Source organism: Microtus ochrogaster, linkage group LG8, assembly GCF_000317375.1.
Source record: "Microtus ochrogaster isolate Prairie Vole_2 linkage group LG8, MicOch1.0, whole genome shotgun sequence".
Taxonomy (NCBI): Eukaryota; Metazoa; Chordata; class Mammalia; order Rodentia; family Cricetidae; genus Microtus; species Microtus ochrogaster.
The window spans coordinates 22676267-22703430 of NC_022033.1; the positions used below are offsets into that span (position 1 = coordinate 22676267).

General features: G+C 41.6%; 1 protein-coding gene across 1 annotated transcript in view; it reads right to left on the bottom strand.

The window, feature by feature from the left end:
* Positions 1-27164, bottom strand: part of Acss2 (acyl-CoA synthetase short chain family member 2) — a 40803-nt gene that overhangs the window by 6438 nt on the left and 7201 nt on the right. The window contains exons 3-10 of the mRNA XM_005363078.2: positions 7475-7566; positions 7174-7277; positions 6881-6953; positions 6540-6615; positions 6269-6383; positions 1232-1369; positions 508-678; positions 102-235 (exon numbers count right to left, since the gene is read on the bottom strand). Coding sequence (XP_005363135.1) covers positions 102-235; positions 508-678; positions 1232-1369; positions 6269-6383; positions 6540-6615; positions 6881-6953; positions 7174-7277; positions 7475-7566 — 903 coding nt within the window. The remainder of the gene's footprint in view (positions 1-101; positions 236-507; positions 679-1231; positions 1370-6268; positions 6384-6539; positions 6616-6880; positions 6954-7173; positions 7278-7474; positions 7567-27164) is intronic.

The window sequence follows — 27164 nt, forward strand, 5'->3', positions numbered from 1 at the left end:
GACACCTATGGGCAGCAGATTGGGAGGGGGCTCACTTGGTGACAGGACAGTGCTCAGCTCTGAAGGACACCTACGGGGTGGCAGGTTGGGAGGGGGCTCACTTGGTGACAGGTTCATCTCCAAACTTCATGAGCATCCGGATTGCTGTTGGTGCTGTGTAGAACTTGGTCACCTTATATTTGTCCACAATGCTCCACAAACGGCTCTCATCTGGATATGTGGGGATCCCCTCAAACTGACCCCAGTGAACTCTGGTTACTTTGGCCTTTCACAATAGCCCTTCATTCCCCTACCATTCCCTCAGGTTCATTGTTCGCCCTTCTGACCAATTATGTCTTTACCCTCTGATCACACATGCCAAGGAACTTTCTAGTACGATATACAACCCCTCAGGATTCCTCTTTCTCCAGGAGGTACGTCCCTGTGTAAGTCTCCCTTCTTTAGACTAAGGAACTTGGGAGGTAGTCACCCGGAAGAATTTTGTCCATGTCCCAGCTCCCATCTCACCAAAACACTGGTGGCACCATTGGCCAGTGGCCCGTAGGTGACATAGGAATGGCCAGTGATCCAGCCAATGTCTGCTGTACACCAGAACACATCCTCCGGGTGGAAATCAAACACATACTTGAAAGTTGTAGCCACATAGAGCATGTAGCCTCCAGTTGTGTGCACCACACCCTGTGGGGAGAATGGAGCCTCAGGCTGGGGTTTTGTGTCCACCTCTGCTGACCAACAAATGGAGCCCACACAGAGCTGGAAAGAGATCCTTCTTAGAGATTCTAACCCTGCTGATGCTCTTTCATATTTTATAGCATTTGTTTCTCTTCCATCTCCTTTGTTACACCCTGATGTCACATAAATATATTGACCACTTACATTCTCTGAAATCTGAGTCACTATCACTCACATTCCTAGCACCCCATCTAATGGCTTCTGTTGTCATTCCAAGCTTCCTCAGGAACTTACTCCTCACCCGTATATACACACACTTGCACACTCGTGCACACACTCGTGCACACATGCACACACCAGTCACACTCACATACACACACACTCACACACAAACACCACTCACACACATACCACTTGCACGCATACACACACCATTCACACATATGCACACACACACCACTAGCATGCACACACACAACTTGTACACACACACAGACCACACACACTACACACACAATCACACATGCACAACACACACACACACACACACACCACTTACCTTAGGCTTGCCCGTGGAACCGCTGGTATACAAGATGAAGAGTGGGTCCTCCGCATCACACCACTCCGGCTCACACTCTTCCCCTGCCTCTTGCATGAGCTCATGCCACCACAAGTCAACCCCTTCATTCCAGGAGATCTGAGGAGGAAAACAGGAATGGGCAGGGAAGAATGTAAAAGTTCAAGAGAGAGGCAGCAGATAGCCCTGTCTGGCATCTGGGGGAGTAAGGGCCCTGCATATAGGTGCACAGGAATCGAAGGGGGCCTTCCAGGGTACAATGGAGCAGAGAGAACAGACTCACTCTGCCTTCTTGCTCTCCCTCTACTCCAGATCGCCCCTTCCCCGGCTTTCCTTTGCCATTTCCCTGGCTCCTCCAGTCTTGTGGTACTCAGCTGAAGTAGAACCTTCTTAGAAAGACTTCCCTGCCCAGTGTCCGACAGACTCCATTCCACCTGCTGCTATCACCACAGCACCTGCTGCTATCACCACAGCACCTGGTTTCTTTCCCATACAGCACACATTTCCAGTCACTCTGCTTTCTTGATTATCTCCCCAACTAGACAGGGACCTCTAGGAGGGCAGTGGCATCTCTGCATTTCCCCATAGCCTTAGCACCTAGTAATGTATCTGACACTCAGAAGACATTTTTGTTGCATATATAACTATGCGTACACAGCCCAAATACACACATATGTACTGTGGGACTGGTGGCACACATCAGCCGGGATGTAGACAACCACACAACTCAGGAAAACAAATTAGTCACTACCTACAGGTGAGCACTTAACTCTGTTAGTTAATAGCAAGAGAACCCAACAGATTTGGGTTCTGGGTTTTTTCCTACGTGTTTGGATTCCATCCCATTGTGGAGGTGCTCTCTGGTATCTTTACAGATGTAGAACCCACAGCAGCCCCTACTTCAGGAGTCAGGTTCCATTCAGCAGGAAGTCTTGTTTCAAGTTGGCAAAGAAGCACCAAGGTGAATTCCTCTCAGGGAAGGGGTGCCCCACTATGCTGCATTGCCTGTAGTTTCTCTCACCTCTCCTTTGAAACTGCTTTCTTTTCCCGACTATCACCTCTTTGAAAACTAGTTTTTCCATTCTCCATTCTGTTGGGTGAAGTTGGATTCTGTAGATGTCTCAAAAATTATGCCGTATGGCCATGGGAAGTCACTCAGTTTTCTTTTTTCTTATTTATGTGAATGTGTGTGTGTGAGTGCATGTTTGTGTGCCATGTAAATGCAGATGCCTGGACGGGCTTTGGTTCCCCTGGAACTGGAGCTGCAGGTGGCTGTGAGCCTCTTGATGTGAGTGATGGGAGGCCCCATTCCCCTCAAGAGCAGCAAGTGTTCCTAATGCTAAGCAGTTTCTCTAACCCCTTAAGGGGTTTTAAACAAGGCAAGTTCCTTTTGCCATAAAGGTCTGACAGGGTCTTATAAATGTCAATAGAGAAAGATGTTGTCTAATAGCACCAGGCCTTTGCTGCAGGTTGAGAGCGACTAATGTCAGAAAGCTTAGGGAGAAGTTCAATGACCACCGGGGAAAGGTTAAGACGGTGAGGAATGTTGGGGTTTGCTTTGGCTATCTTAAAGCCCTTTCATAGTAATTTTTTTTTATTTTGAGACAAGATTTTAGGTTTGCCTCCAGCTACAGTTCTCCAGTCTCAGCTTCCATATGACAAGTATATGTCATTACATCTGCATCCATTAGATTATTCTTGAATGTGCAATGGCCCTGGTTAACTAGTAAATATAGCAATGTTAAATGAATTCCTTCCTCTAATACATAGACATATGATAATTTGTTATGTAAATATTTTTTTAAAAAATCACAAAGTGTTAGATATATACCTTGATAAACTGGAAAATGACTCTTTAACCACTCCTGTTTTTCTGTATTACCTGCCCTTTACTCAAGAGAATATGAGTGTTATAAAAATGATCTATGTGAGGGTGTCATTAAAAATAAGGGGCTGGATAGGGTGGCATATGCCTTTAATCTTAGCACTCAGGAAGCAGAGGCATGTTGAATTCAAGGCCAGCCTGGTCTGCATAGGGAATTCCTGGTCAGTTGTGGCTATAAAGTGAAACCCTGTCTTAAGGGCTGCGGGGAGGAAAACAGACAAGCTGTCCCAGCAAGAAAACATAAATAAAGTACCTTAATCTTTAAGTGGAAGATCCGTATGAGTTTACATACAGTATGAGTATACATTATCACATGACTACTTTCTTCCTGTCAAATTATTACTTGAGCTGAGGGCATTCTGCTTTTGAGTGGAGCTGTGTCAATATTCCTTATAGATAGTGTATCGTACGTTGAATTGACACGATAAGACACAGTTACACTGTGGTTTGGCAATGAGAGAACTTTTACAATCTTAAACCCTGTTTCCTTTACAGGTGTTTGTGTGTGGGAGGAGTGGGGTGGGTGTGCTGCTCCAGCTGCGGAGCCCACGGGGAGGCCAGGAAGGAGAGGAGCTGTCAGGGAAGCAAACATCCTTGTGGATTTCGTGTGTACCTATGAGGCCCATGGCCTTGAAAGAGGAAAAGGCTGTGTTTTCTAAAATAAACACTGAGGAGCTGGCCCTCAGAACAGTCTCGGAGGCTACCAGGTCAGGGAATATGGAGTACGGAGGTGGTGTGGCTGAGAACGCCCACAAACTGGAGCAGGCCCCGCACTGGAGACGCACAGGGCAGGAGCCTGGAGCCTGCCACGGTTTCTGCAGCTTTGCTGCAGTTCTTACACAAACACACCTGAACATTGTGAGACTAATTTCGCTTTGTTTGTTTGCTTGCTTGCTTGCTTGTTTTTGGTTTTGTTTTACTTTATTTTTTTTGTTTTTGTAATTGATTTTATTTTCATCTCTAAAAAAACAAAACCCAGTAGTTTGCTGCTTGAGACTGAATTACAAGAAATTTTATATATTTATGTGTTCGTTTGTTTTTTTCCAGTCTTCTTTCTGGAAATTACCAGTCTATCTGATGTTTTTAAGGGCAGTGACAACACCTAATATATTTTGAGTAGTTACTACATGCCAAATACCATATATATAGATAAAATCCTATAAGTACAGTTACTGTCTTTACATTACATGGAGAGAAACTGAAGCAAGAAAGCTCTTACATTGGAGCAGGTAGGGTAGGTAGGATTTGAACCCAGGCAGTCTGGCTTTGGAACCTGCATTCCAAACCACCAAATTTGTTACCTTTTTCAAAAGAAGTTTCATTTAGTTTTTGTTTCCTTCCTTCCTTCCTTCCTTCCTTCCTTCCTTCCTTCCTTCCTTCCTTCCTTCCTTTTTACTTGGAGCAGGGTCTCACTATGCAGCCCTGACTGGCCTGGAAATCACTATATAGATCAGGCTGGTCTTGAACTCACAGGGATCCTTGACTCTGCCTCCCCAGTGTAGGGATAAAAGGCCTGCATTCCCAAACCCAGTGCTGACTATATTGTATAAGGAAAACGGTTTCCTAGAAATCTGGTCTGTGTTCAAATACTCATGAGAGTCAGCAAGGGCTTATGTCTCACCAGCACAGAAGTCAGCCACGGAGGGTTCAAAGTGCCCTGTGAAGATGGTGAGGCTCACAGGAACAGTGGCCTTGAAACCATTTTTGTTTAATCATATATTGTGTCTTTATTACTCATTTTTTAAAAAATGAAGTACAGAAAGGAGACATGACTTATTTGAAGTCATACAACCAAATATTGGTCTCTCTGGACCATAAGCCATTGCTCCACACTAACTTCCTTTGAGTACCACCTACAGCGTGACTTTTGTTGGATTTAGTACTTAATTATGTCAGAGTTATGTATGGGTTATAAATTCCAAGTTGTATATAAATGTATTTAGGAATTTCTTCTCTGCTGTCCCATAGAAAACTTCTTTTTCCTTTTACAATATAGGTCTAACTTCCCAACCTGATGGCAAAATCTCAAGATCAGAGTTTGTACCTCCTCCATATGCTTCCTATCTTTCCTGGCTCTACCCTCCCCCAGCTAAATGCACAGCATATGCTTTCTGACAGGTTACCTAGTCCCCCTCCCACAAAGGATCTATGCAGGAGTGAGCTGGGATGCCTGTTGCTAACTTTGATATCCTGGTTATATGTGAGTCAACAGAGGCAGAGATAGACATTTGCTTTTCTAATCCTTCCAAATAACACAGATGTCAAGGAGCCCAGGAACAAAGGGAACAGACTTAGCTCTGTCAGTAACCTCACTGGAGCAAACAGACAGAGAGCAGATGAACAGACAGACAAGCACACAGGGAAGCAGTGACCAAGAGCAGTGAAGAAGTGGATACCTGGGGTCGGATGCACTTGGATTTCTCTTTCAGCTTACCCTGTTAAGAGCCCATGGAATGGAAAGGCTGATGAGCAGGGTCCAAAGATAGAGGTGAGAGAGGGAAGGGTCAGTGTTCCCTAAACCCCTAGATGCCTTCTTTCTCCCAGCCTGCCCTCTCACTAGCCCCTCAGCCTCATTTCCCTAACCCCTATTATGTACAGAATTTCTAATATTGATTGGGCGCCCCAATCTCCCTAGTCCTACACTAGCCTCTCTGGTCCCAACACTGCTCAGGATACTTCAAATCAAAGAATCTCAGTAATCCCTTTTCCTTTTGGACCACAGAATTTACATACCTATGCCCCTCCAAACTGTAGGTTGTTAATGGAACTTTCCTACAGCCTTCAGCAGAAGTGATGGATCCAAAGCCACAAATGTAGCTCATTCAAGTCTCAGTCCAATCAAAATGGGTATATATAGTCACCCAAGTCAGCACATTTCCAACCCAAGCCCAAGACTACGCCCTAAGGGTCCCCTCTGCCTCTCAACCTTCACAGTTTCTCACGCTAGGCTCCTCTACCCATATTCAAGGTCATACCCTTGCTGTCAGCCAGCTCTATTAGAGGAAGCTTTCCTGGAATTGTTCCCAGATCTCAGTATTATGATGAAGAAGCCAAGGGGAAAAAATAGGAAATCCTTGGGTAGGAAAAGAGAGGGAGTTAGAGCCCAAAGGAGAATACAGTGGTGTCAGACTCACCTGGACATCTGGACACGACCTCTTAACTGGGGGAGACCGGGTGGGGGAGTCATTCATGCCCAGTTCTGCCCGCCCCAGATGTTTGACCACAATGCAACATCTCACTGGGAAACCCCTAGAGAAAAGAAAAGGCTGAAGTATTGGTCTGGTTGTCCAGAAGAAGCTGGCAAGATGTACCCATGCCCCTCTAGGAGTATACAGCAAAGGGAAGCTGGCAATGGAGAAAGGGCCTGTCGACCCAAGTTAGTAGCCATTAGGTCAGCACACTTACTTCTCTCGGCATTTCTCCAAGGACTCATCAGCCAGCTCCTTCAGGTTCACAAGCTTTTCCCCCCTGTAGAAGGCATCTTTGGGGAGCAATAAACATTCCAGGCCTTAGTACACACCATGCCCCAGTGGGCTAATGTCCACAGGGCCCTTCCTGAATAGGCTCTTGATTCTGGTTCTTCCAGATGATTTGGGCTGACAAAGAGTCGGCCGCGGTAGGATGAGGAGAAGGCAGGCAAGCAGTCCCTACCCTCCATCCCAAGTAGCCCCGACTCAACAAGCAGACAGAATGGAGACCAACTTGAGGTATCGGGGGACCTGGAGAAGGGGGGGGAAATCAGTCACCTGTGGTGATGAGAAGGCTGCATCTGGAGTCCAGGATCCTTTCACAGAGAGACTCTGCAGAGAAGCCTGCAAACTAGGGAGGGAAAAAGACCTGAGGGGAAGGTGAGGGCTAGGGGTTGAGCAATAGAGGAAGGGGGTGGTCGTGAAATTCAGCATCTCCAAAACGGGGTTCCAGAAGATACCGAATATCTGGTTTGGACCTATACTTATGATCCCTCACCATCCAGTTCCAATTTCCTTCTCCAGAACCCTGTCCCTCACCCTTGGTTCCTGTCACCAGCCCCAGCTCCTACCACAATGGAGTGCAAAGCTCCAAGGCGAGCACAGGCCAGCATAGCCACCACGAGTTCCAAGATCATGGGCATGTAGATGGCCACTCGGTCACCCTTCTGAATGCCTACAGCAAAGAAAGACACAGGACAGGACTATGGACCAGTTTTGCTCTCCTTGCCCCCTCCCACTCAGACGGCCTCTCCTAGCTAACTTTTCTGGTCCTGTTACCAGATTCCCACATTTCTTGTCCTCTTTCTCCCCAGTTCCTCAGAGGACTCAGGGTTAAGGTTCTCTAGTTCCTCTCTTGCACCCCATACTCACCCTGTTTACGGAGAACATTGCTGAACTGACACACTTGGGCCAGAAGTTCACGATATGTGATCTTGGTGGTCTCCCCTGGCTCATTGCCCTCCCTGAGATACATCAGAAAGAATCAGTAATTAGGAACACAGCTCTGTTTTCTTATAAACAAGATAGGAGCAGTAGCAAAATTCCATCTGCTCTTCTCAATGCCTGGCACTCTCCTGTTAGTGAATCTTCTGCTCCATCTTTCTAAAAAATTTTAATTAGCTAATTTAAAATTTTTATGTGTATGAGTGTTTTTCCTGAATGTATGTTTGGGAACCACCTGCAAGTCTGTTGCACCAGAGGCCAAAAGAAAGCATTGGATCTCCTGGAACTGGAGTTATAGATTGTTATGAGCCACCATGTGGATGCCAGAAATCGAATCCAGATCCTCTAGAAAAGTAGCAATGCTCTTAACTGCTGAGCCATCTCTCCAGTTCCCTGATACCATATCTTGAACTGACTAGACAGACACTTTGGCCTCTCAAGATACTTTGTATGCATGTTTTATGAGACTGGAAAGTGCTGTCTACCTCTGAGTCTTTTTTTTTTGGTTTTTCGAGACAGGGTTTCTCTGTAGCTTTGGTGCCTGTCCTGGAACTAGCTCTTGTAGACCTGGCTGGCCTCGAACTCACAGAGATCCGCCTGCCTCTGCCTCCCGAGTGCTGGGATTAAAGGCGTGCGCCACCACTGCCCGGCCCTCTGAGTCTTTTTATGTTGACAAACTGGAGTGCTGAGCCCTTCTCTTTTATCCTAGGATTGTATTAGAGAGAAACGACATAACAGATGCACCTTGTAATTGTTGCTATTGTTGAGACATGGTCTCACACCCAGAACCCACTATAGAGACCAAGCTAATGGTCTCACACCCAGAACTCTCTATGGAGACCAAGCTGGCCTAACCCACTGTCTGCCTCTGCCTCCCAAGTACTGGGATTAAAGATGTGTCCCATCAGATCCAGCAATATATGACTTTTATAAAGTATCAAGACTGAATTAAAGCCCAGTGTAGTGACTCACATCTGTAATATCACTATCCAGAAGAGTAAGGTAGGAAGTTCTCAAGTTGAGAGAGAGATAGAGAGATAGAGAGATAGCGATAGAGATAGAGATAGAGATAGAGATAGAGATAGAGAGAGAGAGAGAGAGAGAGAGAGAGAGAGTTGGTTCCAGGACAGCCAGGGCTACACAGAGAAACTCTGTCTTGAAAAAAAAAAAGGAGGAGGAGAATGAAAAAGAAAGAAGGAAGAAGAAATCCTGTTCCCAGCAGGCTTCTACATGCACCAAGAGGACAGAAAGAGCTTTTGTCCTGCTTTTCATCACTGTTTTTTCTATTCTTTTTAAAAATATTTACGTATTTACTTGCGTGTGGGTGGGTGCACATGCCATGGCGCAGAGCTCAGAGTTCTCTCCTTTCGTCTTGTTGAAGCAGAATCTTTGGTTTCTGCTGTGCCTTGTACTCTAGGCTAGCAGGCTCAGGAGCTTCCAGGGAATTCTCCTGTCTTTGTCTCCTTATCTCACTGAAGGAGTTCTGGGATTACAGATGTCCACTACCATATCTGGCATCTTATGTGGGACCAGGGATTGAACCCAGGTCCTCAGGCTAGCTCTGCTAACACTTTTAGCCACTTGGTTATCTCACTGGCTCTTTTCTTTTCCCTCCTCCCCTCCCTCCCTCTTCCCTTCATTTGTCTTTTGGGGCAGGGTCTGTCTAAGCAGACCATGCTGGCTTCAAGTGTCCAGTTCTCCTGTCTGCCTCTGACTCCAAAGCAATGGGATTACAGCTATAAACCTCCACACCTGGCTCACATGCTGTTTTTCCAATCTTTCTTTTTCTTAGATAAGATGATCATAGGATGGAATATTTTTTATCACTTTGATTTCACTGAACATGGTTGGTTTTTATAAACCTTTATTTTTTTGATGGTTGAACAAAAATTGTTAATCAGATCTCTCTCTATGCCATGTGGATTCTGGGATCAAACTCAGGTAATCAAGATTAGTGACAGGCACTTTTACATGATAAACCATCTTGGTAAAAATCCTTTATCCACAATTTTTTAAATTACTTTTTTTATAAAAATAAAATAATTTCTAAAATGAAATTTTGGTTTTAATTCCAGAGGTAACATCCTTAAAAATAAAACATTTTAGGGGCCAGAAAATATAGTCAGTTGGTAGCATGCTTGCCTGACATGCATGAAGCCCTGGGTTCAGTCTCCAGCATGGTATAAAATGGGTACAGCAGCACATGCTTATAATCCTAATACTCAAGAGGTAGAGGCATAAAAGTCCAAGATCATCCTTTGCTACACAGTAGGTTTCAGGCCAACCTGGGCTAAGTGAGACCTTACCTATGAATACATAAATACATAAAGTAATGAATAAAATATTTTTTATTCTTTTTGAGATGGGGTCTCACTATGTACCCTTGGCTGGCCTAGAACTCGCTATGTAGACCAGGCTGGCATTGAACTCACAGAGATTCACCTACTTCTGCCTCTCAAGAGCTGGGATTAAAGGTGAGTACATAATTTTCAACTCAATAACAACAGCAATGAAAATGTCACCCACATTCCATAGCATAATTCCTATCTCTTGACTCCCTAAGTCTGGCCTGGTTTCTTTTAGTAATTCTTTCTTTGCTTATTTACAATTTTATATGCTATATGCATGTGTAGAACAAGACACTGATGTCCAAGACACCTGCCATCATGGAGCTTATATACTAATGACAGTGTAGGTAATATATAAGCAACAATTAAACCAAGATATTTTTAAGTTATGATAAGCATTATGAATAAATTTAAAAACAGTGATTCAAAACTGAGTGACTGGGGAAAATACCTTTTAAAAATACACTATTTTAGCCAGGTATGGTGACATGTTCCTGTAATCCTAGAACTCAGAAGGCTGAGGTGGGGTAGAAAGATTACCAAAAGTTTGAAGTCAGCCTACACAGTGAGTTCCAGACCAGCCTGGGCTAAAAAGTGAGACCCTGTTTAAACAACAACAACACAAACAAAGAAAGGACTGTGACTACATGTGAAAATTTACATATAAGAATGTTTTTCTTACTCCCCTCTACTGCTGTTTCACTAGTTTTAATAAGTAATATAAATGATGCTGCATACAAAGATATGTATTGATAGGTGTCCCTCTTAATCTCCCAGTCACCTTGCCTGCTGACAACCACTGTTACTGATATTTTGAGTAACTTCCTAGAGACAATTTGAAGACAAGGCCTCTCTTAGTAGCACGAAGGGTTGATGTAGGTGACCAAAATAATGACTTTGAAAGAAGTCTATGCTTTTAGCATCATTCATAAGATCCTTACGATACCAATGGAGGCAGAAATTTAAAACTGAACTTAGAATATTAGATATTTTTAAGGGATAAGCTCCTTACAGTCTAGCCCAGCACAAGGTAGTAAGGTTTAGGAAAAGGTGCTCTACTCAGGGAACAGACTTGTTAGACAAAGTTGTCTATGTACGTGTATTCTTACAGATTCTAATTTTCTACACAAACGATGGCATTTTAATTATTGTTTCTTTTTGAGACCGGGTATAGCTATGTAGTCCAGGCTCACTTCAATAACATAATCCTCCTGTCTGAGTTTCCTGAGGGCTCCTTCTATAGGCATATACCACCATACCCAAGCAGTTGTGTAGTGGTGTGTGTGTGTGTGTGGTGACAGGGATGCAAACCAGAGCCTCAGGCATGCCGGGCAAGTGTTCTACCACTGAGGTACAGTTTTAGCCTTTAGTTACTATACACAAGCAATAAACTGAACAAATGTTACATGTATAACTCAATCAGCTTGCTTTTTAAAAATTTAAACATATGCCTTGGCACCATTCTTTATCAAGAGTGGTTCCATTCTCTTTATCTACTATTTGTATGTTATAATTAATTTAAGAAGTAATAATTCAATGGCCATCTTTATTCATATGTCATTTGCAAATATATCCATAGTATGAATTACTAGAAATGCAATTTTGGGGCCAAAGACATGTCCATTTTACATATTGATAACTATTAGGAGATAACCACTTTAGATAACAGTGTCGGGGAAAGCACGGGGAAGTGCTGTCAGTGAAGACAACAAGAAGAAATAGGTAACCATGGAAGTTCTTGGAAAGAATATTCTGGGCAGAAAAAGCATCACATGGGAAGGTACTGAGGCCTGTTCAAAGAGCAGAAAGGAACTCAATGTGGTTGGAATATAGCGAACAAGAGATTAGATGAGAACAAGAGCTAGGCATCAGTCAAATCTGATAGGCCCTGTAGGAGTGGTACGTTTAAGTTTTATTCTGAGTATATTCTCTCTGGCTTCCTGATCCACAAAGTTCATGTCTACCTCCACATTTAAAATTCCATTTTAGCCGGGCGGTGGTGGCGCACGCCTTTAATCCCAGCACTCGGGAGGCAGAGGCAGGCGGATCTCTGTGAGTTGGAGACCAGCCTGGTCTACAGAGCTAGTTCCAGGACAGGCTCCAAAGCCACAGAGAAACCCTGTCTCGAAAAACCAAAAATAAAAATAAAAATAAATTAAATTCCATTTTATATTCTTTGCTTGTTTGGAAGGGTGCATACTATGGCATGTGTAGAGGGCAATCAGGGGCAGCTGGTTCCACCCTTCACCACGGGGGCCCCAGGTCCTCAGGCTTGGTGGTGAACCATCTGCCCAGCCTCTTCCACACTTCCTACCATGCCACTGCTTCTGCTCTCCTTTTCCAGATGCAATACTATATAATACCCCTCAACCTCAACAAGCCATCTGTGCTCCCTCCCCTTCTTTATGTCCACAGTATTTATGAAGGAGGAAACTGACACCTAGGGAGAACTAGCCAGCCAAGGTCACACAATAAGAAGTGACAGAGCCAAGAATAGAGCCTCAGATCTTCTGATTTCAAGTCAGGACTATTTTCTCACAGTGGAAGGAACTGGATTGGCAAGGATCTCAGGCCTCTTCTTACTGAGAAAAGTCACACAGAAATTATCAGCTTCTTTCCAGCTTCTGGCTTGATGAGTCAGTTACTATCTTCTCCTTGGCTTTAACCCTCCTAGGGCTGAGAGAAGCCAAGCATAGCAAGCTTACTAAAACGGGACAGCACAAGGAGAGAGGAAGCTGGCAAATGTCCCTGAATGCCACAAGCAGAAAAGCTGCCCACTGACAAATGCTACAGAAACTTCAAAACATCTCCAGCTGCAGCGGAATGTCGATATGTGTGTCCTCATGCGTGATCCCCAGTGTCAACCCCGTATATACACTTAGTCAATGTGTCTCTATATACACTTGAATAAAGTCATATATACTAATATAGGAACTCACAAAAGCTGAGCTACACACACAAACACAAATAAGCATAAATATATGTACCAAGAATTCAAACATGAGTCTGCCTGAAAGTGCATTTACATGCCCACCTACATGCACAGCTTGCCTTTTAGAAACTTCACCAAATCATTCTGCTTTTATTTTTTATAAAACCTTCCATTATTTTAAATAATCTCATTTATTTTACCTGCTTGTTATTATTCATGTTCTTTACAGGAATGTCTCGTCCACTGCTGTATCTCTAGCACTGAAAACAAGCCTGGTGTGTGCATGATGAATGAGAACAGATGTGCACAGCTCACATATGCAGAGCTCTCCGGCTGTGCGCACAAGCTATGCATTATTGATATAGGTGCCTTACTCATTCCAGTGTCTTCTTTCTCTGTCATAGACACCAGGCTGGGGACCCTGTCTGCTTAGAAGGGAACAAAACTTGACCTTTTCAAGATCCAAAGCCCACCAGGATCCTTGAACTTTTAACTGAACAATTAATTTGGTGTAATTTTGAGATTCAAAGAGACTTTTAGCTATGATTAGGACCAAAGGGTGGTTTGCATAAGAACAAGTACAGGGACTCAGAGTTCAGTCCTCTTTCTTCCACAGGGGGAATTGTAAGATCAAAAAGTAAGGGGGATGGGGCTTGAGGTGCAGCTTAGCGGCAGAGCATTTTTCAAGCACGTGCAAGGTTCAGGTTCAATTCTCAGCACAATGGGGAAAAAATGAGATGTGCAGGTGAGTGGAGTAGATCACATGACTAAACTGAGCATGTGCAGGTGAGTGGAGTAGATCACATGACTAACCTGAGCATGTGCAGGTGAGTGAGTGCAGTAGATCATATGACTAACCTGAGCATGTGCAGGTGAGTGAGTGCAGTAGATCACATGACTAACCTGAGCATGTGCAGGTGACTGAAGTAGATCACATGACTAAAACTTGACAGAGATAGGAAACTGTTTTCCCTCCTCTTAACTTTTTGTATGAGACCAATAATATATGTAAATGATATTTAGCCTCAATTTAGGGGCAACAATAGAGGAATCAATGAGAAAACACAATCCATGCTTTGGCTAAAGGAGGCATCCGGTACCTAAACTTAGCTCCTGTTAAATTTCATTCAATGGGGCTTAATGATGTCATTTTTTTAGAGTCTGGAATATATATATATATATATATATTTTTTGGTTTTTTCAAGACAGGGTTTCTCTGTGGTTTTGGAGCCTGTCCTGGAACTAGCTCTTGTAGACCAGGCTGGTCTCGAACTCACAGAGATCCGCCTGCCTCTGCCTCCCGAGTGCTGGGATTAAAGGCGTGCTCCACCACCGCCTGGCTGGAATATATTTTTGTCAAAATTTTTAAAACTGATAGCTAATTTTCAAAAGTTTAAGCAAAACAAAACTATTAATGAGAGATTTAACTGATAGATTACTGATGGACCTTTGCCATAAACCTTACTCCCTGCCTCACATGGAGGCCACAGTTAGTGAGAGAACACAGGATACACAGCCCTTCTGCAGAGAGTCTTTTTAAACTAGCCCTTTTGTATACTCTCCAACTTTACTCTAGTCCACTGTTAAAATATATTTAGGGACTGGGGAAATGGCTCAGTGGTTAAGAGCACATATTGTTTTTGCAAAGGACCTGAGTTTGATATCAAGTGGCTCACAACTGCCTGGAACTTCAACTCCAGGGAGCCAACACCTCTCTGACCTCTTTGGGTACATGCACAACTACACATATATACACATAAATAATAAAATTTTAAATATGTCTATGCATATATGTATATGTGTGTTTTCACAATTATTTCAATTGTCCCTGTCAAAATCACCACTAGGTAATTCAGGGGTGTTATTCTTTTTGCATGGTTCTCATGCAGTTTTTAGTCAGAGTCCACGTACTTCCAATAGTCTATTAATTCTTACATGACCTAGTTCCTTTTTGTACTCACATGTTCTTGTTCTGGCTTCCTCTCCTGTTCCCTCCTGCTCCATACACTTGACTGCCTTAGTGCTTGGCAAACACACTCATCCCCAGAACCCTCATCCTCCACTAGCAGCGCTGTTCCTCAAGATGCCCACGTGGCTTGCTCTCTTCAAGGCACTGATGAAATGTTGGCTTGTTTTATTTATTTTTAGACTGGTATCACTCTGTAGCCCAAGCTGGGGTGAACCACTACGTAGCCTGGGCTGGCCTCGAACACACAGCAGTCCTCTTGCCTCAGCCTCCTAAGTGCTGGAATTACAGGAAACATTGCTTTTTCAGTGAGGCTATCCTTGACTATCCCATGGAAGAACACTCCTATCCTTCAAAATGAATGTCGTCCATGAGATCATTCATAGTTTCCCTTTCCCTTATCTAACCCCCAAACTGAAAAGTCTTTCACCCTTCCAGTGCCATTCACTTCATTTTCCTGTGATTCCCTGACACACACAACCTTGTACTGCATTTATATGGGTCTTATTTTTCCTATTGCACCCAGAGGGCAAGGGTCATGTTAGTTCTCTGCCTCTTCCAACTAAGGTCAGCACAATAGGGTACTCAAGGTCATAGTCAAAGCATCAGAAGGCTGTTAAGTGATTAACAACAGAGAAGACTAGAGATCCTTTCTTACTACCAGAAGAAAGGCATCAGATTGGAGATTTTAATACCTTACAACTACAAGTAAAGCCTGAGATAGGGCCAAAGGACTGGGAGAAAGGTGAGTGGCAGGCCCAGGTACTTGCCCAGCATGCACTAAGATCCTCCAACCTCTTATGAGAGGAGCACTAGCCAGATGTTAATCTTGGGGGAAGAAGCCATTGAGGGATGCCCTAGCCACTTTGAGATAATTCTACCTCTGTTGCCTTCACCTAGTTACACCCACTTTCATTTGTTTCCTGGATGACCATAATGGACTCCATACAGTCTCCCATTTTACTCTTGCCCCCTTTTATCTACACCATTCAGAATGCTCAATTAAAAACATAAATCAGACCACAGAGTCTCCTACCTAAAACTCATCAATAGGTTCCATTACATAACGAAGAAAAACCAAACTTCTAAACCTTGCATCTTCCTCTACCTCATCTTGTGCCATTCTCCTCGTCTGCTTCCTAAGGCTCCAAACACAGCAGCTTCTGATAAACAGAACACCCATGTTCACTCACTATCTTCCTGCAGTTCTTTGGATTGTTCTAGCTTATGCTAGCCCTCAGTTTAATGCCAGCTACCAGGTGAGATTTCCTCTCCTCATCCTAACAGCACCATCCCTTCTGGTTTTATCATCACAGTCTACCTATTTTCTCTGTGTTTTTCTCCAGCTGTACTTCTGTGACTTCTGGTTTTATCATTACAGTCTACCTATTTTCTCTGTGTTTTTCTCCAGCTGTACTTCTGTGACTTCTGGTTTTATCATCACCGTCTACCTATTTTCTCTGTGTTTTTCTCCAGCTGTACTTCTGTGACTCGCTTTTAAATTTGGCTATTTTAGGGCCAGGAAGCTCAGTTGGGAAAGTGCTTACTGCACAAGCATGAGAATCTGTGCAGGGATCCCCAGCCCCCCAATAATGCTGGGTGTAGCAGCCTGTGTCTGAAATACCCGCGCTGGAGAGCCAAAGAGATGCAGATCTCTGTGCCTTGTAGGCTGGCTAGTTTTACTGGATTGGTGAGCTCCAGCTTCAATATGTGAGCCTGTCTCAAAAAATAAGATAGCAACAGAGAAAAAGACACCCAATGTCAACTTCTTGCCTCCATACCTACCTACACACACGTGAAACACACACACCAAAACTAATAACAATCAATAAAAGAAAATTGGCTGTTTCTCCTAGCTCCTGAAGGCAGAGGCCAAGCTGGTCATATTCACTGCTAAATCCCCAGTGTCTTGCACAGAACCTTTTTTTAATAGTAGGTACTTAATTTTTTTTCTGGATCAACTAATAATTCTGAAAGATTATTATGGGAATGAAGTGGGTTAGCACTATGTAACTATAAGTGGAGTAGTTAAGTCTCTTTAGAGAGATGGGTATACAGAAAGTCTTTCTGTCAGAGGTATCCAAAGACAGAATGTGCTCCTTTGGGAACTTTCTAACTCCGGAGGTAACACATAGAATCTGAGATTTGCAAAGATACTAAAAATCAATTTTTGTCATGAGAACCAAGCAAAATCAGCCTTTCTCAAAGTATATTCAAATAATGCTAATAATGCAGATTCTAAGACACCCTCCCTAAACACAAACAAGAATAGGATTGTTGGGGCTGGAGAGATGGCTCAGTGGTTAAGAGCACTGACTGCTCTTCCAAAGGACCTGGGTTCAATTCCCAGCACCCATGTGGCAGCTCAAAACTGTCTGAAGATCCAGTTCCAGAGGATCTGACACCTTCATACCAATGCATATAAAAAAAAGTTAAATAAACCATAAAAAATATTTTTAAAAAAAGAATAGGATTGTTCATTGAAACTATGTACCTATTTGTACTAGATGCTTCTTCAGAGAATGTGGCATTGGTATTTTTTTGTTAGAGTTTGGCATTTGAGACAGAATCTTGCTATGTAACTCACCTGGCCTCAAACTCCCAGTAATCCTCCTATGAATACTGGAATTACAAAGTGTGTGCCACCACAACGATCTTGGACTTCTCACTTTTCAAATTCTCCCATATAATTTATATCCATGAAGATTATTAAAATTAACTTTATGGCCTTCCAAATTGTTTTTTACTTTATTTTATTTGAGTAGTATTGGTAATCAAACTCAGGACCTTGTACACGTTAGGCAAATGTTCTGAGTTAGGCAAAAGAACTGAGTTACATCTCCAAACTTTAGTCTTTGGCAACCAAGTTTCAAACTAACCCAAGCTGGCCTCAACCTCTGGGAATTACATACATAACACAATGTGCCTGGCAGAATAGGAATACTTGAGCTGGATGTGGTGGCACATGCCTTTATTCCCATTACTGAGGACGCGGGTGGATCTCTGAGTTTGAGGCCAGCTGGGTCTATAAAGTGAGTTCCAGTTCCAGGGCTGCTGTACAGAGAAACCCTGTATTGAAAAACGGAAAAAGAATTCTTTGAAACTATAAAAATGGAAGAATAATGTGAAAGAGTTCTATGACCCGTAAAGCATTGCACAAATGTTAGGAACTCTGATGTAAGCACAGCCTCGGGTCATTTTCTCCTTCCACCAAGGGAGTAAAAGTGGAAACAACATCCTTTGACAAATTAGCACCTAATGTTCCCCGTGGGTACTCCTGCCCTCCCTGCAGCAGAAGGCTGAAAGAGAGGCGGTGGGAGGCATACCTCCAAAACTGAATACAGAAATCACCAGAAAGGTTAAAGAAGAATGGAGCCTTTTGACATCTATCGTTTTTACTTACCCTAAGGCACAGGAATAGTAAGTGATGGCCTTGGGGTTCCCAAGCAGATTACATTATTCTAAAGTACTGCTGTCCAACATAGTAGCCATTAGCCATAGAGAACTATCACATATAATGATCACTATATGTGATATCACATATATCACACTATATGTGATTGTTCTATATGGTGTGTGTGTGAGTGGAAAACAAAGTTTTCTTTCATTTAATCTTACTTCAAATATAAAATAACATGTGGTTAGCAGTTATCACATTAGACACTGCAGCATGATATTCTATAAATTGCTATTCAAAACATTTTCTTCTTAAATAACATGGCCTTTTCCAAAAGGAAATGTTTCCAAAACCAGGGAGGAAAGGCATGGAAGAAAATCAGTATGTTAAAATCCTGAAAACTGTATGGTTGGAGAAACTCAGACCCAGAGAGATTTGCCTGCTTCTGCCTCCTTGGTACCACTAATGCACAGCCAAGAAATTTTAAGAGACTAAAAATCGAGTTCCTCAATTTCTGTATGTCATCTTTCCTAACATTGATCTATTAGGAAATCTGGAGAGGATTTTCTTTTCCCACTCTATTTCACAATTACCCTTTCTCCTGTGTTTTAAAAAATGCCAGTTTTCTATCCTACACATTATTATGAAGGTAGTTGAACCCTGTGCCTCACCTATCCTAGGTATATGCTTTCAACTGGTCTATAACCTCAGTGCTAAAAAAATTTTCAGGGGCACTCTATTCATATATAACAACTATATGAGAAGCTCATAAAAATAGATTCAGGGATTTTATTTCCTAGAGATTCTTATTAAATAGGTTAACAAAACTAGGGAGATGGCTTAGCACTAAAGAGCACTATCTGCTCTTCCTGAGGACCCAGGTTCTGTTCCCAGCATTTACATGGCTGTTCACAACCATCTGTGAGTCCAGTTCCAGAGTATCTGAACCCTCTTCTGCCCTCCACAGCTACTGCACAGATGAAGTTCATGTATAAACAATTTGGGCTGAAAACCTATACATATAAAATAAAAATAAATAATAGGCTGGGATGGAGTCTTAGACTTCTAACAAGATTTTCAAGTGCTTATATTTGCATGGAACAATGAAGATCCCCTGGTTCTGAATACAGTGTTACTAGACCTAGATTTACTGTTTATCCCTAATTCAGTATATGAATTTACACAAACTCAGACTCTAATTTTTTTCCTCTGTGAAATAAAACATGGAAAAAAAGAGTTGAAAGAGGGGAAAGGCTGGTGTTCGACAGGATAATCGCTAGTGTATCTTAAATTTATTGATTATTTTCAATTCTCTAAATTCTCTAACTCAGTTTCAAAGAAAATATGTAGACACAGGAAGGATGGAAACAAGCAGAATTTGGAGTCAAGTCAACAAATGTGCCTGAGTTTCTACAGTGGATCTATGGGCTCATTCATGGAAGATCCAAAGTATGAAACCTACCCAGAAATTGAATACATGCTTACAGGGGGTAGAGGGAAAACTTAGCTGATATAAAGATCAAAGAAAAGTAATGCCATACCTGCTCACATGTTAAGTGAGTCAGTACAGGTGCATCTCTCTCCCCACATGGCCACAGTGTAAAGCCGCTTAAAAGGTCACCCTCAACCTGATCCTCACAGCTCCCTAGCAGCAGGTAGACAAGTATTACTATTCCCACTTTAAAGTTACGCATCCAGAGGAAGAGTCACACAGGGGATTAAATGTAAGCCTGTGAGTAGGATTTGAATTCCAGACCATTTACCCCATTGCACCAAATGAGCATGGAGAAATCACTCTCCTGAAAACCTCTAAAAGCACTGTGGGAAGTCAAGAACACACCCATCTACTTTGAACTTGAACTGTGGCCAAAAACACATTTAACATGATCTTTTCAACTGCTTCACAATTTCCTGAAAGACTCACAACTTCAAGCAAGGAAGACCTCATATGCCAACTTGAACAGTCCTTGGTGGCTGGTGAGAGAGCTCAATGGGTAAGGGTGCTTGCTGCCACACCTGCCGACCTGAGTTCAATTCTTAGAACCCACATGGTGGAAAAAAAGAACTGCCTTCGACAAATAGTCTTTTGGCCTTCACACAGACAGACACACTAAACAAACTAATAAATTAGTTAATTAATGTAAAATAAAGACACTCCTTGGCATCGTCAAGAATCATGGGAGACATGTAGAGTTGTTTGCTCCTTGGAGACATGCCCTCCACATCCCCACTTGAAATAATTTTCTTTTTTTATATTTCTTTGTTTCCTTTTTTTCACATTGATTCTAACAATTCATTCTTTTTTTTAAAAAAAAGATCACAGCTGACAATCATGGAAGCCCCATGAGGACAAAGACCTGATTTCTCTTGCTTATTACCTAAATATGTACTGTAGCATCTGAAACTTACCTATGAATATCAAAAAGTTTAAAACCTGGTGCTAGAGCAGTATTTAAGGATAGATGTTCACTAAATCTAGATACCTTATTTAAGAGTCTCTAACATAATATTCACTGGTATGCAATAAATAGCAACCAATTTAGTGTGTAGGTTACATTTTGTTTGCTCTTAAGAGTGAAAAGATAGTCTTATAAAACCATGATAGTCAAGACTAAAGGACTACTCTAGACTAAAGATAACTAAAAAGACATAGCAGCCATATATTATATTTTAATATTGTATGTTATATGTTAATTCTATTTAGCTCAGCCCTCTTGCTATAAAGGACAGTACTGGAACAATTTCCACAAAGTGGCAATGGAGTCCAAGGGTTAGGTGGCAAGTAATACATGAATATTGATTTCCTTGTTTCTGGAGTTGTATTAGTAAGAGAGGAAAAAGTTCTTGTTTATCTTACTCCCAAATTGTTTAGGGAAAGGTTATTTGTATTGTATTTGCAACTTTTCTATAAATTTGATATTTTTCTAATTGTCATAATGTTTATTTTTTAACTCCAGCTAATCCTTGTGGCAGTTCTTTTGGTTTGGTTTGGTTTGGTTGATGGTACTGGGACTGAACCTAGGGCCCACATAAAAACACCCTACCACTGAGCTATAGTCCTAACCTTCTTACTTATTTTTTATTTTGAGATTACATCTCAATAAGCCTCCCAGATTGTACTGAAACTTAATTCTACAGCACAGCAGGCCTTGAACTCTCAATTCTACTGCCTACGTCTCTTGAGTAGATTGCTGGCCTGTGCCACCAGACTTGGCTCCCTTAAAAACTTTCGAGACTGACAAGATTTGCTATCCCTTTTGAAAGGTAAGAAAACTAAACCTCAAGAAGGATGTCATTATTTGTTAAAGATCCCAAAACAACTACCCACAAATCCTCAGGATGGACTTATCTTTTGTTGTTGTTGTTTTGTTTTTGAGACAGGGATTCTCTGTGCAGTTCTAGTTATTCTGGAACTAGTTCTTGTAGACCAGGTTGGCCTTGAACTCACAGAGTTTAATCCCTGCCTCTGCCTGGGATTAAAGGCGTGCACCACTACCACCAGCTATACTAATGATCAAAAGAATGGTTTTTTTTCTTTCAGAATATAAATCTGGCTTGTCATATCCATTCTTGAACCCTTCCATGACCTGCTAGCACTTGTCACAACTGCAATTTGTGTGTTTGTATATGAAACAAAAAAGTCCTGGTCTTTTTCCCAGAACTTCTCCCTCTGAGACAGGGTTTCTCTGGAACTTTGGAACCTGTCCTAGAACTAGCTCTTGTAGGCCATGCTGGCCTCGAACTCACAGAGATCCGGTGCTTCTGCCTTCTGAGCGCTGGGATTAAAGGTGTGTGCCACCACCACCCGGCATCCCTCAAGTATCTTATCCATATAGAATAATGGAAATTCCATTTTTTCCTGTTGATAAGACAGATGGGAAAAAACTTAGGAGATGTGTCTTTTTGTTGTTTATTTTTATTGAAACATAGTTGCTCTATGTAGTTTATCCTCATAATCCTGTTCCAGCCTCCTGAGTGCTGGGATTATACATATGATACCATATTTAGCTCCTTGGAGATATTCTTTTTCTATGTATTTTTTACACTTACTTTTTTATTCATTGTGTATGTGTACATGTATGCATGCCACAGTATATGTATGGAAGTCAGAAGACAAGTTGTGGGTTCTGGGCATCAAACTCAGGTAATCAGACTTGGTGGCAAGCTCCACTACCTGCTGAGCCACATCGCAGGTTCTTCATGGAGATACTCTTTTACTTCATTCTCTTAGATACTATCTCAAGCCAATGTAAAGTCTATTGACTTTGCCTTCATAATAGATAAAACCTGACCATTTCCCTGACTTCTACCATTATCATTACTGTCAACTCTTTCCTGAACTATAAAAGTGCCTCTCCGCTGATCCCATATGTATTGACCTAAGCTTGTTCCCAAGTTAAGTTACTATGCAGACTATATTTTGCACATATTCCGTGGAAAATTATTTAATGAGTGAGAATATCTCAGTTAAGGAAAAGACACTACTTTATTAAGCTTGCACCTTAACATCTTTAGCTTTACAAACAGTAGTTGACACTTCCAAAAGCAGCCCTATACCCTCTAATAAACTACTGACTAGACAAATGACCAAGTGTCAAAAAGCAAAGGCTGTGAAGGTGGAAGCATGGTGTCTGGAGGAAGGAATGGAAACTGTCTTCCTCTCTAGAATAAGTTATAATTACTGTAAGATCCTGGCCAAGTCTGAACCACAAGTCCCTCATCTGTCAAATGCTATGAACCATACTTTTTTAAAAAAAAAAAAAGTGGAACAATTACATAAGTGCAGCAAATGGGAGACGTAGTTTATTATTATAAAAAATGGAGAAATTTATAGCTAGGTGTGTTGGCACATACCTGTACTCTTGGCACTTAGGTGGCTGAGATAGGAGGATTTCCCAGTCAGGGCTACACAAGACCCTATTTCTAAGGAAAAGAGACAAGAAAAGAATCAGTCTGTCAGTCAGCCCTAGGAATCAGGGAAAGCTGTGGAAGAATCAGTCTGTCAGTCAGCCTTAGGTATCATGGAAAGCAGTAGAAGCTGAGCTGTCAAGCAGAGCTGCCTGAGTAGCTAATATCATCGCGGACATGAAAAGTCAAAGCTGGCAGCCGTGTGATGTGTGAGGGAGACCACAGCTGGACTATGAGGGATCTTAGGGTTATTTAGGAAGCTGTATCATGTGAGGAACCAGAGAATGTGGACTCAGTATTACCTCATCCATAGAACAACAAGAACACTTTAGTAGATCAAAGATCTCCCATGAACTCAGCAAGTTCCCACACACACATATCAGAATCCCTAGGAGCACGGGAAAGGAAACAGTGTAATGTGGGTCTGGGCTTCTAGCTGTGCTCCTACAAAGATTCTCCAGTGGCTTCTTACAACAATCTGTGATAGAACCGTTATTATTCCCATTCCACAGATTGGAAAACTAAGACTTAAGGAGGTAAGAATTGTTCATGTCTCTGTTGATGGGTCTCCTCCAGTAGCCAAACATTATTAGAAACACCTTGCAGAGTGACTCTGGTTTTAATTTGTTTACAGGATTGTTTCCAGGTATGTCAGAAGGAACTACAAGACAGTTAACAAAAATATGAAAGACCTAATAATTTCTTTTGCCTTCCATATAGCATATCCTACAGGGATGTTTCTTGAGTATGATAACTTAAGGAATGGATCTGATTTGAACTCATTAATGTTTAGGGACAGTGTGAGAATGTGAGGAGCAGGGAGAATCCATGGACAATAAAAGTGATCCTAAAGGAAAACGTTCGAAGAAATTAGAGTTCAAAGACCCTAGCTAGATGTGGAATTTTGAAGTTGTAATCAGTATATTCATAATTTAAGTGGAAGTAAAAGAAATCCAGATAAAAACTAGGATGGCTAGATTAAGCATTAGCTCTTCTTAACAGGGCCTTCTTAAGCCAGCAAGTGTAGCTGAGGCTGGCCTCAAGCTCTTGATGCTCCTTCCACCGCTCAGATGTGAGGGTTTGTGCCACCTTGCCCAGCTCTAGATTAACATTCTTAAATCTAGCTGCTGCCACATCATTTTTCTTTATAAGAATATTTTTGACATATCTTGAGAGTAGTGATCTCCCATTCCTGAACCTTATCTGCTATCAAAGAAGTGTTGCAGTCAGCAGGCTGCTAGATCTTTAGAACCTCCCAGGGAGGCAAATTCCATGGACTCTGGATTCAAAATAGATGCAGATTTTGAGCACTTTTAACCACCTTCACACTGCCACGATTCCTAAGTTACCATGGCTCACCTAGATTCCAACCTTGTAGCTGGTCTCACAGCTTTGACTTTTTATTCTCAATTTAAAATCGAGGTCCTAAGTACAATCCAAGTCATTGCTCACGACTGTCTAGTGCATTCCCATTTCACCATGACAAGAAGCCACACTCGACATCGACTTTCATTATTTTAAATGATCCAGCAGTCTGCGGGCCTCAGTGTTTCCCCACCCCTCATCTCACCTGTCTCCAAACACACCGAGCATCAGCACATGCTTGCTCTTCCGTCTGTCTGGAACGTTTCTCCCCCTACTCACATTATCTGCATGGCATACTGCATCATTTCTTTCAAATCTCTGCCCAAGTGATGTCACTATGCAAGGATCTTCCCTTTCCAGCCCCATTCTGCACTGTCATCCCTTTCCCAGTGATCTGCATTTTTATAGAACATCTGTCACTGCCTGGTACATTTATGTGTCTGCATGTTTGTGTGCATGTTCTGAGGACTGGATTCAAGTCCTTGTAAGGGAAGCCCTAACCGAGCTATCTCCTCAACTCCCACTGGTCTTATTTTGTTTGTTTACTGTCTGTCTCTTTACATTGCATAAAAAAAGAATTTTGGGTTTTGCTCAGAACAGTGCCTGGTATATAGTAAGTCCTCAAGAAGTATTTGTTGAAGAAATAAATTGTTCCTTGCATAAACCTTTTAGTCTAAAGAGACTTGATGAGTTTTGTTTTGTTTCTGATCCAAATTATTTTTATTTTTTGCAATTTAAAAAATTAAAGTATAATTACATATTTATACTCCATCCAACCCCCTCCCAAATCCTCTCTTTACTCTCTCTCAAATTCATAGTCTCTTTTTAAAAAAATTATTATTCAAAGCCACAGAGAAACCCTGTCTCGAAACCCCAAAAAAATTTATTATTATTTTATATATGTGAATAAATATATAAATACAACCTGCTGAGTCTGTTTAGTATTGCTTTATGGATATAGTTTCAGAGCTGACCACTTGGTGAGACTTGATGTTTTTACCATCCAAATACATAGTAATAGTGTTTAATATCTAGTAAGCTCTTTCACCATGCCAGTATATTGGAAACGAGTTTGTTATCCTATTAATCTTATTCAGTTGACAACTCCATAATATAAAAGCTATCTTAAGTATATTTTATTTTCTGCTCTGGGTATTTGGAACTAGGTTTTCATGCAACCCAGGCTGGCTTCAAACCCTCTATGTAGCCATGTTTGGCCTTGAACTCCTGATCTTTTTGCCTCTACCTCCTGAGTTGCTGCTGTTTAACTTTTTTGTTTGCTTTTTGGTGACAGCAATTTTAAATAACTATTTGGTCTCCCCAAATAGAATGAAAACACTATAATATTAGATTTAACAAACTTATCTGTCTTTTAAATTTCAATTTGAAAATAAATTAATTTAACTAACATGGCCAATTTCTCTTTTCATCTGTCACAGCCTAGTGTTGGACTCCTTGAATGAGGCAGTATCTTATTAAAGGAAAGAATAGTTGACTAGGAGTAAAACTATCTGGAGATTAGTATCTGTTTTATCTTCAAATTGGTTTATAACCCTGAGGGAAATCACTTTCCCTCTCTAGCTGATCTTAGATCTGCTAATCTATAGAGAAAGTTGACCCATGTGGACTCTAACAGTCACATACAATTCTAAAAATAATATCATTCCATAAACATTTATTATGTGCCAAGCTGAAGTAAAAGGCCAAATTCTTCCTTGTGGCAGTTTTATTTTAGCTAACTATAGCATGCTTTTAGCTGCAGCATGCTCTTGAGAGGGCTATTTTTCTTGTGCATATATATGTCCCAAGACAAGAAGGGAACTGCAAATGTGGTATGCTAATAGTACTGCATTCATTAAATGACACTATTTGAGCTGAGAAGAAAGCGATACAAAAAGAAGCCTTGCCAGATATAACGACTCATGCCTGTAATCTCAGTATCAGGGCAGGAGGATTGCCATGAGTTTGAGATCAAACTGGGTCACATAATGAATTCCACAGTAGCCTGGACTACATAGTAAAGACCCTCTTGCAATACATATACATATACATATATATACATATACATATATATATATATGTATATCACAAGCCCGGGCTCAAATACTAGCACTACCAAAAAAAATCACTAAAAATTTTGTTGTTTAAAGCATCAATTAAAAAAAAAATAAAGGTGGACTTTAACATAGAAGACTTGGGGGAGAGAAAGAAGGTTCTAAAATATACATGTAAGAAATTTTGGGACATTCTGAGTACATTACTAAAGCAAATAGTACAAGGAAAAGATGGGAGGCAGCTGATGACTCCAGAAAAAAACAAAAAAATCCGTACAGGAAATGAAAAGCCAGGACATAGCTCCAGCGGTGGAACACTTTTCCTGCCACGTTCAAGTCCTCAGCGTAAACTGGGCATGGTAGTACAGGTCTACGATCCAGTCGTCGGTAGAGGGAGGTGGAGGCAGAGGATCAGAATTTCATGGCCATCCTCAGCTACATAGTTACTGAGGCTAGCCTGAGATATGTGAGACCCTAGAGAAAAAGCCATGTTAATACATTTACTATACTACTCTTATGACGACTGTGGCTTGAATTTAATTATTCAAAAATTATCTTTAGTGAAAGGGAGAAGTTAGAAGAGTGTTTGAGATTAAAATTCTCATCTATGGCCGGGTGATGGTGGTGCACGCCTTTAATCCCAGCACT